At 53.1% G+C, this 11,388-nt stretch overlaps 5 protein-coding genes across 5 annotated transcripts; 2 read left to right on the plus strand and 3 right to left on the minus strand.

Annotated features, from left to right (window-relative positions):
- Positions 1 to 1,781: 1,781 nt before the first annotated feature.
- J4E84_000626 (uncharacterized protein) lies at positions 1,782 to 2,708 on the plus strand (the record flags this gene model as incomplete). The annotated part of the gene is made up of 1 exon (XM_049383264.1): positions 1,782 to 2,708. One exon carries the CDS (start codon positions 1,782 to 1,784, stop codon positions 2,706 to 2,708), a length of 927 nt encoding a protein of 308 aa, XP_049248782.1.
- Positions 2,709 to 5,421: 2,713 nt separating this feature from the next.
- J4E84_000627 (uncharacterized protein) lies at positions 5,422 to 5,980 on the minus strand (the record flags this gene model as incomplete). The annotated part of the gene is made up of 2 exons (XM_049383265.1): positions 5,422 to 5,761; positions 5,817 to 5,980. The coding sequence occupies 2 exons, from the start codon at positions 5,978 to 5,980 to the stop codon at positions 5,422 to 5,424; spliced, it is 504 nt and encodes a 167-aa protein (XP_049248783.1).
- A 1,002-nt stretch (positions 5,981 to 6,982) lies between these two features.
- J4E84_000628 (uncharacterized protein) lies at positions 6,983 to 7,619 on the minus strand (the record flags this gene model as incomplete). The annotated part of the gene is made up of 4 exons (XM_049383266.1): positions 6,983 to 7,175; positions 7,242 to 7,367; positions 7,426 to 7,438; positions 7,496 to 7,619. The coding sequence occupies 4 exons, from the start codon at positions 7,617 to 7,619 to the stop codon at positions 6,983 to 6,985; spliced, it is 456 nt and encodes a 151-aa protein (XP_049248784.1).
- Positions 7,620 to 7,794: 175 nt separating this feature from the next.
- J4E84_000629 (uncharacterized protein) lies at positions 7,795 to 8,844 on the plus strand (the record flags this gene model as incomplete). The annotated part of the gene is made up of 2 exons (XM_049383267.1): positions 7,795 to 7,966; positions 8,027 to 8,844. 2 exons carry the CDS (start codon positions 7,795 to 7,797, stop codon positions 8,842 to 8,844), a joined length of 990 nt encoding a protein of 329 aa, XP_049248785.1.
- Positions 8,845 to 9,611: 767 nt separating this feature from the next.
- J4E84_000630 (uncharacterized protein) lies at positions 9,612 to 10,863 on the minus strand (the record flags this gene model as incomplete). Its single annotated transcript, XM_049383268.1, has 2 exons — positions 9,612 to 10,777; positions 10,830 to 10,863. 2 exons carry the CDS (start codon positions 10,861 to 10,863, stop codon positions 9,612 to 9,614), a joined length of 1,200 nt encoding a protein of 399 aa, XP_049248786.1.
- Positions 10,864 to 11,388: the final 525 nt, after the last annotated feature.

Genomic DNA, 11,388 nt, shown 5'->3' on the forward strand with positions numbered 1-11,388 from the left:
TAATCAGACAGGCATGTATACGCGCGACAGATGATTGAAACGAGGCATGAACGGTCTGGCCTGCCTCAGGCACTCACGCGACCTTGTCTAGGCGGCCAACACGCCCAGTATGCAAAACGCAATGCACCTGTGAACGCTCAATCCAGAGGACATACCGAAGGCGACTATAAGCATTGTACTTGCCGCAACCCCACAGCTTGCTCGCCTAATGTGCCGATACACTCTGCATGCTCATTGTGCAGCTAATCGAACGACTTTCCTCCAACATCTCCAGCACACGTCGTGCGTGCCCAAATCCACAAGTGCCGGATCGAATCCCCTGCGACATATAGAAGCAACCGATATACCGGCCTGGACATCCCTTACGAAGCTACGACATATCGATGACCCTGCTGTCAATCTAGGAAAGGATGTCGCAGTCTCGAACGCATGTATCGCAGGAATTGATGCAAGACTCCTCGGTCGATGCGGCGTAGGACCGCTCCAGTTGGTCTCTGCCTCTGCTGCTTCATCGGGAGGCAAAGCTGGCGAGTCTTGTTCCCACCTCTTTCGAACTTCGCTCCTCGTCGCCTGACGCAGACGGACTTGGACGATTAATTGAAACTCCTAATGGCTTCGCGAACTGGCTCCCGATTGGCAACATATCTTCGACCCTCGCTCCCTATGTAGCAGCATGCACAAAAGTCGCAGTTGGACTTCAGGACCATCTCCACATTCCGAGTTGGCCATAGCACCCACGCCCATCTTCTCTTCTCTTTCTACGTGGTCGAACTTGCTCGCAACTTTCATGCGTCGTGCATACATCGTTCCCGCCCTTTGAGAGAGTAGTTTAAGTGCGAAACCTGTGCGTAGATCTAATAGAATATGATGGCTTCGGACGTCCGCGGTTTCTGTATGATGCCTTCCTTCGGGTATTTCATTCGGCCGGATGAATTGCACGTTCATTGAAGCGTATATCGAACACCGCACAGCGACAGGTTCTGCAATACGTTTTATCGACTCTGTTCGGGACGCAATGGAAGTGTTGATTAATCAATAAATCCATTTAACGTCCGTGCGGCACTCGAGAGAAGTCCGCAGAGACTTTGAAGCAGGCCTCGGGACCATCCGACAGCAAGTTCAGTAATCGTACTTCTACACCACGAGGCTACTTCTGACGTAGTTCAAAACGATATTCGTCGCAAAGTCGACTCCAAGTTACCCGAGAAGAGTTTCGCTCTATCGCGCATTGCGCCGGGACAGAACTTGAGTTCCTGGACAGCTGCAGGCGCAGTTTTAGCTGACCACATACCACAAGTAGGCGCTAAGGTAACTGTAGCGCAGAACATTCATGGTGGTCGATGGAAGGCCGCGGGGACATGTTTGCCCGACCGGTCACGAGTGTTGCCGAAACTTTAAAGACGATACCTCGGGCAACCACCTAGTCGGACTTCTCTTCTGACCTTTTGCTCGAAGTAGCCAGAATTCCTCAAATCAAGGTGAAATTACCAATCTTTCGGACGAGATCTGCGGTGAATTAGAGGCGGCATCTTGGGCCTTCGGCGCGTTGACCGTCGTTGGACTACACGATATATAAGGTTAATGGCACTTTCAGATATGTATTCAACAACATACCCTCAGACGTCAACATCAGTCCCACTCGACCATTGGTCTCTTGTATCTTCGTACATCCTTGCAATAACTCATCCCTCCTCAAATACTAGCATTCGCTGAATTTATCCTTTATCTTTCTACAACGACAAGCTGCCGTACACCCAGGTGTCGGATCCATCAACTGCAATATGCACTTCAACCCCGAAAAAGACATACCCGACCTATCGGGAAAGGTCATCGTTGTGACAGGCGGCAGCAGCGGTCTCGGCAAAGAGAGTGTTCTCCAACTTGTCAAGCACAACCCAGACAAAGTTTATCTCGCAGCCCGGACAAGCAAGCGAGGCAACGCAGCAATCGAAGAGATCGAGAAACAAGTTCCCTCAGCAAAGGGGAAGATACATTACCTCGAGGTAGACATGGCATCGTTCGCATCCGTCAAGCAAGCCGCCGATCGCATCCTCACCGAAAACACTCGTCTGGATATCCTAATGAACAACGCCGGCACAACAGGCAACCCTGCAAGCGTAACGAGTGACGGCTATGAGGTCCAATTTGGAAGCAACTACATGGGCCCTACTCTCTTCACCAAGCTCCTCCTGCCACTCCTGCTCAAGACGGCCGAAGAACCAAACAGCGACGTTCGCATCATCAACCTCAGCTCCGAACTATTCAAGCAGGCTCCCAAAGAGGGTATCCTCTTCCCTAAGCTCACAACTGCCTGTGAGGACATGAGCTCTGTAGCTCGTTACGGGCAATCGAAACTGGCAAACTACTACTTCAGCAAGATTAGCGCACAGAAATACCCAAACATCACGTCTGTAGCTCTCCATCCCGGCGTTGTCAACACGGGCATCTGGGATAATCTGAAGACAAGAAGACCTGTACTAGGTACGGTCCTTTCTGTAGCCTTTGGTCCGTTCTTGACGAGTGTCCCCGATGGTGCGAAGGCGCAGTTGTGGGCCAGTACCGCGAAGAAGAGCGAGGTCAAGAACGGGGCTTTCTACACACCAAAGGGTAATGGGAACGAGTACACGCAGGCAATACTCAAGAACGATAAACTTGCGAATGAGCTGTGGGAGTGGACCCAGAAGGAGTTTGCGAAGCATGGATTCTGATTAATGTTGTGCGCTTGTTCAAATCTTTCATCAAATCGTACGGGTAAAGCGATGGGGTATGCTTTTATGAACAATCCATACAGCGTTATCGCAGTTTTTAGCAAGTAATCATAATACAAAACCATTTACACTGCAGTTCCTTAGTGCCAAAGTGAATAGCAACAACTGAGGCCTTGCAAAAGGTAGTAATTGTGAGCAAGCAAAATATCTGAAAGAGCACGGGAAAGAGCGACATCACACAGCACATAGCGAGATTTCGCCAAATTTCGCAATATGAAAAAGAAACGCATTCATATGTATGCTAAACATCGCTCAGTCTCGAAGATTCATCAAACGCCGCTGATGTGAAACTTATGAACCTATACCCAAGACCCATATTTTATGAAAAAAGAAAAAAACAACGCCACAGCTTATGCTTCGGCCTGCGCCCGCTGACCCGCGGTGCCCAAGTCAACACTTTTATGATATTGCTTACATGGCAAATTCTGGTGCGACTCGTCCTCGTCGTACTCAATGTCAAACATACGCTTCAGCTCTTTACATGCTACCATATATTGCTGTCGAGCACCCGGGCTCTCCCTAAGAGGATTAGGCGCCTTGTCCCAGCCATGCGGCACCCCGGGTACACAGTGGTAATGCACGCGCTTTCCGAGATCCTTTTGTAGGCGGTCGCGGAATCGTTCGCCCTCAGCGAGAAGCATGTCCCATTCACAACAGAAGAGGACAATGTCGTCAGGGAGCGCCGCAAGCATGTGTTTCGGTGCCACACCAGGGCTGAGCCATGGATGTGCAAGATCGAGCGAAGGTGGTTGGAGATACGAGTCGTCGAAGAGATCAGTGAAGACAGCGGGGAGGTTCTGGTCAACCCTCGAGCACGTCTCTCGGCGCTGGGCGCGGGTTTGCGTATAATCGATCGATGGATAGAAGGATACTATGCCTCTGATCTTGAGGACAGTGTTGGACGCCTCCGTCATGACTGACACTCCCGAGTTGTCTTTGTATGAGGATATGAGCGATAGCGAGGAGGCGCCTGTCTGGCGGAGCATAGCAATGCGATCGAGGCGTGACTTTTGGCGCACGAGTGGGACGCGGGAGCCGTTCGGGGTGAGGTTTTGGCCAAATGCAGGAGGAGGCTGAACGACAGCATTGGGAACACTACCCGCGCGGTCATCGATGATCTTGGCGCCAGATGTCGTTCGGTCGAAGAGCTCGCCCTGCAGACATAGCGGGACCGTAAAGCTCATGTTGCCTCCTGAGGAGAAGCCCGATATGGCGAAGCGATCTGCATCTAGCATCAACTCCTCAGCGTGTTGCGCCAGCCAGAGAACCGCATCGGCACCGTCTTCGACAGCCGTGGGAAACGGATTCTCAGGCGCGAGGCGATAATCGACGCTGACGACTACGGCTCCGACCTCTTCGACGACGACACCGCACCAGCGCGCATCGTCGTGTGCAGTGCCCAGTACGAAACCGCCTCCGTGAAAGTTGATGACAACAGGGTATTTCCTAGTACCCTTCAGCTTCTTATGCTTCTTGTATTCCTTGGGCACGTAAAAATTGAGGCGGAATTTGCCTTTCAATGGCGAGACGGTGGCATCGATGTCCCTATGGAAGGCAGGCTTCGGGGGTCGTGGGCGGGCCAGGCGGTGGAGCATCATGCCGATGCCCATGAGGACGCGCCAAAACTGCGCCTGGACGTGGAGCATCCATCGCGGCCGGCTGCTCTTGGGTTGTGGTGGGTTGTCGACGGATACGGTCATGTTGACGGTTGACGGTTGGTGGAGAGGATTGAATCACCCTATACGGCCCGCGCCATCAACGAGGCCGCGGGTGGTGAAAGAGATGAAAGGGGGCTGTGCCTGTGGCAAGCCGAGTGCTTAGGGGTGATGCGTGGTGGTAGTGTCGCGATAGTGTGGGACTAGAATTGTCGCGACGGTGTTAGTTGGGACGTCGAGTCCTTGGTTGTGCGTTTAGTCGCAAGCGTTGGGAGTCTAGAAATGTGAGGCCCAGGGCCGCGCAAGGGTCCCCGATAGGCGATGACGTAGGCTAATCAGCCGCACCCCATCTATGCCACCCAATCCATGTGCTGTCGCGCTTTCACCCCAGTTGAGAAATGGCCGCGGAGCAGAGCGTGCATGGCGATGCCTCGGCGCCGATTTCAACAGACATTTGATGTTGTCGATGCGCCGATGTGGCCAGTCGCGGCTGGCTGGGTGTTCCGTGTTGCATCACAAGGCTGTCACACGACGGCAGACGTCTAGTCCTGCAAAGAGTCAAGCGTATCATCACTCAGACATCGCAATCACAACCACAATCAAGCACTGACTGATCAGTTTGAACGGCGTGAATTCACGCCACTCCTAGTGATAGATTATAGACTACATGTGTGCAGCAGAATTGAGCCCAGGGCAGAGACGTAAAGACCATACTCCAGGGCATCACATATCCAATGGGTAGACAACCGTCCCACCCAGTACCCAAACGCAAAGAGAGCAAACCGGAACGGGTATAGTGGCTGCTCAAGTCCTCAGAAAAGCGCCGAACGCTCACCTATTGATGCTGCCATGGACAAAATGCAAATGTAAACATCGATGGAAAGCCGACAGCGAAGTCGATATCAGATGTCAAAAAACGCCGGGGAAGTTGTGTATGCAAGTCAAGTGCAGAAGAATCGATAAGGAATGAGGGCAGATCAAGAGGTCCATGGAAACCTTCACGCGTCGACAAACTCGTACTCGTCATCCTCGGGAGCGACATGGCGCTTTGGGCGCGGGGCCTCGTCGTACAAGTCGAGCACTTCATACTCGTTCTTCACCAGCTTCTCTGTCTCCTTGGTTTCAAACCTCTCCACAGCCTTGTCGAGTGCATGGTTTAGGATCTGGCTGCCATGGCTGGGACCGCGATGGGCATCGAATGAGTAGGCGACCTCGGCATCTGGGGCAGGAGCAGCGGAAGGATGGTCAACGTCCTCGTCGGCGGACGACTCGTCACTAGCAGAAGCCATGTCCTTGTTGAAAGCGGTGCGAGCCTTCATGGGGCCGGGATACGATGCCCTGCATATGTTAGTACTCCGATAAGCAACCCGGGACCCGTGGAGGAGCCACTCACTTGATATGCGGGTACAGCTTAGCAGGGCGGGGCTTGCCGTCTTCCTGTCGCCGGCCAGGGCCAAACGACTGTCCGTTCGCCCACTTCGCCCTGCTGTTCTTGTCGCGGTTGAACTCCTTGGCGTCGCTGCGGAGGTCGCTGGTGAAGGTCTGCGAAGCCGACATGTCTGTGTTGCGACTTGGATCGACGGGTGTAGTTATAGTATGTATTGTGACTGGTTGGTATGGTTTGGCAAGAGTATAGACGGAGTATGTAGAGTGTTGTTGGGAGGTGCTGCGGCAGATGGCTAGTAGGTAGATTAGGTGTGACGGAGAAGGTAAACAATGGGATGCGACAGGTACGATAGCTGTGTCGAGGTAATAGGCACGGGTGAGAGGGAGGCGCGGCGGATGACTAGCAGCTGTCTTGTGAATGACTCTAAGAAGTGACTCAGGATGACGAGGGCTGGGGCGACGAGAGTGGCTATGCAGGTACTTATGGAAGATTACGGCTCGTGTTCAGGCCAGGCAGTTGTTTACTCGCGCCGCCCTTATGTCGTCAAAGGCGTAGGCACCATCCCCGCCTTGTCTGGTTCCTGATAAGGGGACTGTCGACGGGTGGGAGCTCATGACCTAGGTTCCAGCTTCCGACTCGCCGAGGCCTGTTGCCCGCTTTAGCCCGATGCGCAGCCGGTTTGACGCTGTTGCCCATGATGCCATCATGGCGGTTTCAGACGCCTTTGGCGGCCAACGTGGGCGAGTTGGAGGCTGCTGTGTCCTGGTTGGTGTGCATGGATATGCGTGAAGCTCCCAGCCCTGGAGCTCTCAAGCTCGCAAGCGCCCCAAGCTGTCGCTCCAGCTTCCGATCGCCGACCCCACATCGAGCCTCCACACCTCAGACAGCAACAGTCACGGCATGCATCCCAACAATCGCAGCTTATTAGATGACGCCCTTTACCACGCTCCCTGATAAGAGCCCGGATTCGGCCGCCGCGTCTGTGCCCGGCTGCTAGTCTAGCCCATCATCTAACGCGGGTGCGCGGCTTGCTACGAACCAGCCAAGACATGTACCCCATACCATGGCAATGCGACGCCCTTCCGTCAATCAGCTATCTTGGAACATTAACGTGTCTAGAGTGGCATGGTTGACTAAGGCAGCCGTTCCAGGTGCATCCTCAGGCGCTCGCTTCAAGTGTGGTACGCGGCCGCTTCTTCATCCTCCTCGTCGCTACTTTCAACTAAGCCAGCCTCGCTTGGGAGGACATCAGGGAACCAGCCATATGTACCGAGATCTACCGTGTACTGGCCCATGGCATCCTGTCTGACCTCCACTCCCTCTCTCCGCAGAGCATCCGCCTGCTGAGCAGCAGCGCTCGGGCCTCTTTGTTCCAGTCAGCAATCAAACAACAACCAACGAAGTCTTGTTATAGTGACAAGGAGTGCTGACCTCGGGCTGATACCGCCTTTGGCGTTGATCACGCGCTGCCAAGGCACGTTGCGGCTATGGAACGTTGAACTCTTGCTGCTATCGGCCGATGGCGAAGGCAAGTTCTTGAGACAAACTCCGACTTGTCTTTGACGTCATGCGTTAGTGATGCTGCGACACGATGGTCATGGTGCCGCTGTAATACCTTGGGCATTCGGCTATGATCAGACAAACACGTCAGCAAGTCGTCCTCGTCATCCGGGAACACAACGCACGCTTCCCTACCAGCCTGGCAATATGACCATAGCTAGTGACCTTGCCAGAAGGCACCTCTTGAATCGCTTCGTATACTGCTGTGTACCATAGCCAGACTTCTTCTGAGCGCTCTCCTGGTGCCATGATGATCCGAGATGTAGGGTGACTGAGTGCGGCTGCCCAAGCCGAGCGACCGTGAACGCGACAACACGAGAGCACGTGATGCGGAACGCATGCGCGCGCCAAGCCTTCAACTTTCCGTATCGAGCTTCGCGACTGGACTTTGCAGCATTACCCGCAACCAACGCCTCACCTCAACATGTCTGGTCTCGCCGACTATTTGGCTAAGAACTACCTCACGGCAGATTCAGAAAAGAAATCGAAAAAGCGCAAGAGGAAGAACAAGGACGCCGGACTTATCATCGACGACGATGACAATCTGGGCTGGAAAGATAAAGCAGATGAGGACGACGAGGATGCGCCCATGATAGGTATGCGAACTTCTATTTCCCCAATTTGTGCAAGCTCGAGGCTAACAAATGACGCTTCAGTCGGCGGAGGCACTCTCAAGAAATCCAAGAAGAAATCCAAAGGCACCAGTGCCGCAACATGGACAGCCGTAGGCGTCGCCGCGCCCTCACACGCCGAACAACTTGCTGCCGACGCTGCCGCCGCAGATGCAATCATAGCAGGGACCGCCGCCGATCGCGAGAAGGCCGCTGAAGCGGAGGATGAAGCGCCGGAGATGGTAGACACAGACGGTGTCATGAGGATGGAGTCGGGCGCCAAAGCAGGTCTACAAAGCGCTGCCGAGGTCGCAGCAGCCATGAAGAAGAAACAAGACGAGGAGAAGCGCAAAGCCGAAGAGGCCGCAAAGGAAATGGGGAGCGCTGCGCAGGAGACCATCTACCGAGACGCCAGCGGTCGCATAATCAACGTCGCAATGAAGCGCGCAGAAGCACGGAAGAAAGCCGAAGAAGAGGAACGCAAAAAGCGCGAGAAGGAGAAGGCAGCGCGCGGAGACGTACAAAACGCAGATGCAGAGCGCAGGAAACAACAGCTACAGGACGCGAAGACGATGACGATCGCCCGATACGCAGACGATGCGGAGCTCAACGACGAGCTGAAGGAGCGAGGGCATTGGAACGACCCTGCGTCAGGCTTCTTGCGCAAGAAGAAGGCTGGACGCAGCATTACAGGCAAGCCTCTATACCAAGGACCGTTTCAACCCAACCGGTACAACATCCGCCCAGGACATCGATGGGACGGTATCGATCGAGGAAACGGGTTCGAGAAACAGTGGTTCGATTCGAGGAATAGGAAAGCCAACATTGAGAAGCTGGAATATCAGTGGCAGATGGACGAGTAGAGTTCTGGGGTAGTAACCCACTCTCATAAGAAGCTGGGATGTATATCATTTGCATAGCGAGGCGTTTGGGTACATGACACACAATACGACGGCCATAGGAGACTGAACAACCGCTACTATCGCAAAACTATGTCCATCCTGCAAAAACATTTGGCTGACTATCCATCAACGGAGGAGTGATACATGCGACCTGATTTGGACATGTGGGCAAAAAGAAGGCCAAAAACATACAACAGTAACTACTAATCCGCCGGTGTTCTGCTTGAGCAGCGCTGGGAGGACAGAAAGCGCTGTGTCTCTTGAATTTTTGGTCGTATGTGAAAGAACTGCAAACTGAAATGGGATATGACCTCGATATGATTACGATCGCTCATGCAAACTACTTCGGTAAGGTTTACTGGCTCTCCCGTCACAGGGGCACGACGTTCGTATTCACCAAATGACGATACAAGTATAAGCCACTTCACTTCACGGTCCATCTGTCACCACGGCAGGGAGCGTCAAGAGACTCTTGTCGTGTCATTTTCGATGATGTTGTCCTTGACATAGATCCCCACACTCGACTCAGATACGAAACCTTGGTCTGTAAAGGCAAGATGGGCACTGTTGCACATGGGGGGCTTTTACTAGACATATGCTTGCATACTCTGATCAAACTACAAGAGAATAATTTCTCATAGCTTTCCGAACAGGCATGTCATGCATTCATTCAAGGTGCATACCTAGGTAGTGTTGTCTTCCCGACGTAGCCTACACTCATTATGCAATTATTCTCCACCGTCGCCTGCACTGCTATTATGTCTACCATGTCCGGCCTCGCCCATCTCAGCGCGATCCTCACTCGTCGTCCGACGGCGAGCACCAGTACTGACTGAGTGACCCGGCTTGGGGTGTTCGTGGTGGTCAACCAGAGGGAAGTGCAGACCAGGCTTGCTGGCCAATGCATCCCTAATCTCGTCCACACTTTTCGCCGCCCATCCTGCACTTCCCAGAGTACTCAACGGGTAGAGAAGCTGATTGTCCGGGTGCATTACCAATTCCTCAATGCTCGGAGGCGATTTGCTCATGATGATATCGATGTCCTTCCTGATTTGTAGGCAGAATGCGTCCAGGGGCAAGTCGTTCACATCATTACCGAACGGGTTCTCGATTTCGCGGCCGATGAGCGCAATGCCTAGGATGATGTAGGCTGCAAAGACGCTCGCTGGAATTGTAATGTATCCTAAGAGCTTGTATAGTTGAAATGGTAGGAGGAGGATATAAACCCAGGTAATCTGACTGATAGCGATGCTGTATGCGAGAGGTAGCGGGGTCGACAGAATGCGCTCAGTGCCCGCGAGCACATCGTTGAAGGTGGTGAGTGCATTGAGGGATTGCGTCTGGTAGATGGAAACTTTGAAGGTTCCGTTGTCATAGATCGACTTCATGTAGACGCTCAAATGGTTGAGAATCTCCAGAGGAAGGTTGCCAAGGGGGGCACGACTGCGTTTCAGCAGCTTGCGCGGGTTCGACTCAGCCATTGGCAGCCCAAGGAACTGTCCTGCTGTCTTGAAGATGCTCGGCTTCTTGTGCGCGTCTGGCTGGTCGGCGTCGCGCGCAAAGGTGTCTAGGTGACCGACCAGGTGCTTCAAGTCGTCGTAATGCATGTGAGGCTCAAATCGGAGCTTGTGCTTGAGTGCGACTGCGTACGCAGTGATCAAGTTGAGGCAGTTGATCTTGGCGAGTAGGTCTTGTTTGCCGAGCGTGGCGTCCTTCTCGTGACGTTCATCGACGTGTATCCAGATGAGGCGAGCAAGATTTTGGGACGCGAAAGTGAGTTGTGCCCAGTATTTGCGGCCATCGTTGTAGCGCTCGTAGGCGGTGGAACTTCTAAAGCTCAATGCGAGACCGACGACGAAACCAAGTACAGTAAGCAAAAGCTGGTTTACGCTGACTGGAGGTGGTCAATACACGTTGGATGGAAACAGAACAAGAGCTTAGCGTACGGTCATGTACAAACTTCGAGATCAAAGTTATCATGCTCGACCAGCCGGCTACAAAGAGCAAGGGCAGCACCATTTCAGGTGTTACACTGCCATGAACGCGGAGAAATACAGGCCACTGCAGAGGTAGAGGTACGAAGTCAGTATATGTCTCACATGACCTTCGCACAGTCAGAACTTACCTTGGAGTGATGATCAAGATCGCGCGGTCCAATCTAGTCAGCATTAGTGACTGTACGAGTCGTTATAGAGAAAGACTTGCAAAGTAGTCGTCGAAGTCTTTATCGCTTTCTTGCTTCTTCAGTGGCGGCCGTGTCGACGAGCCATTGGTGTCATTCGACACATTTGCCGTGCTTTGCATCTTCTCCGCCATCAAAACGTATCGTCAACTGCGAGAAAGAAAGGTCTGGAGATTGAGCTTCGTCACTCCTTGGCGTCAGGTTTTAGGCACGCGAGCACCTTATACCGTGTCGCGTGCCCCTATTCTTAACTCTCTCTTCTGCGTCATATCGGCCAATAGAAGTCTGTAGCCCAGACCTGGCGTTTGAGAAACCCTTGGAAG

Source organism: Alternaria hordeiaustralica (assembly GCF_023758085.1).
Source record: "Alternaria hordeiaustralica strain BMP 2776 chromosome Unknown scaffold_1, whole genome shotgun sequence".
Lineage (NCBI taxonomy): Eukaryota > Fungi > Ascomycota > Dothideomycetes > Pleosporales > Pleosporaceae > Alternaria > Alternaria hordeiaustralica.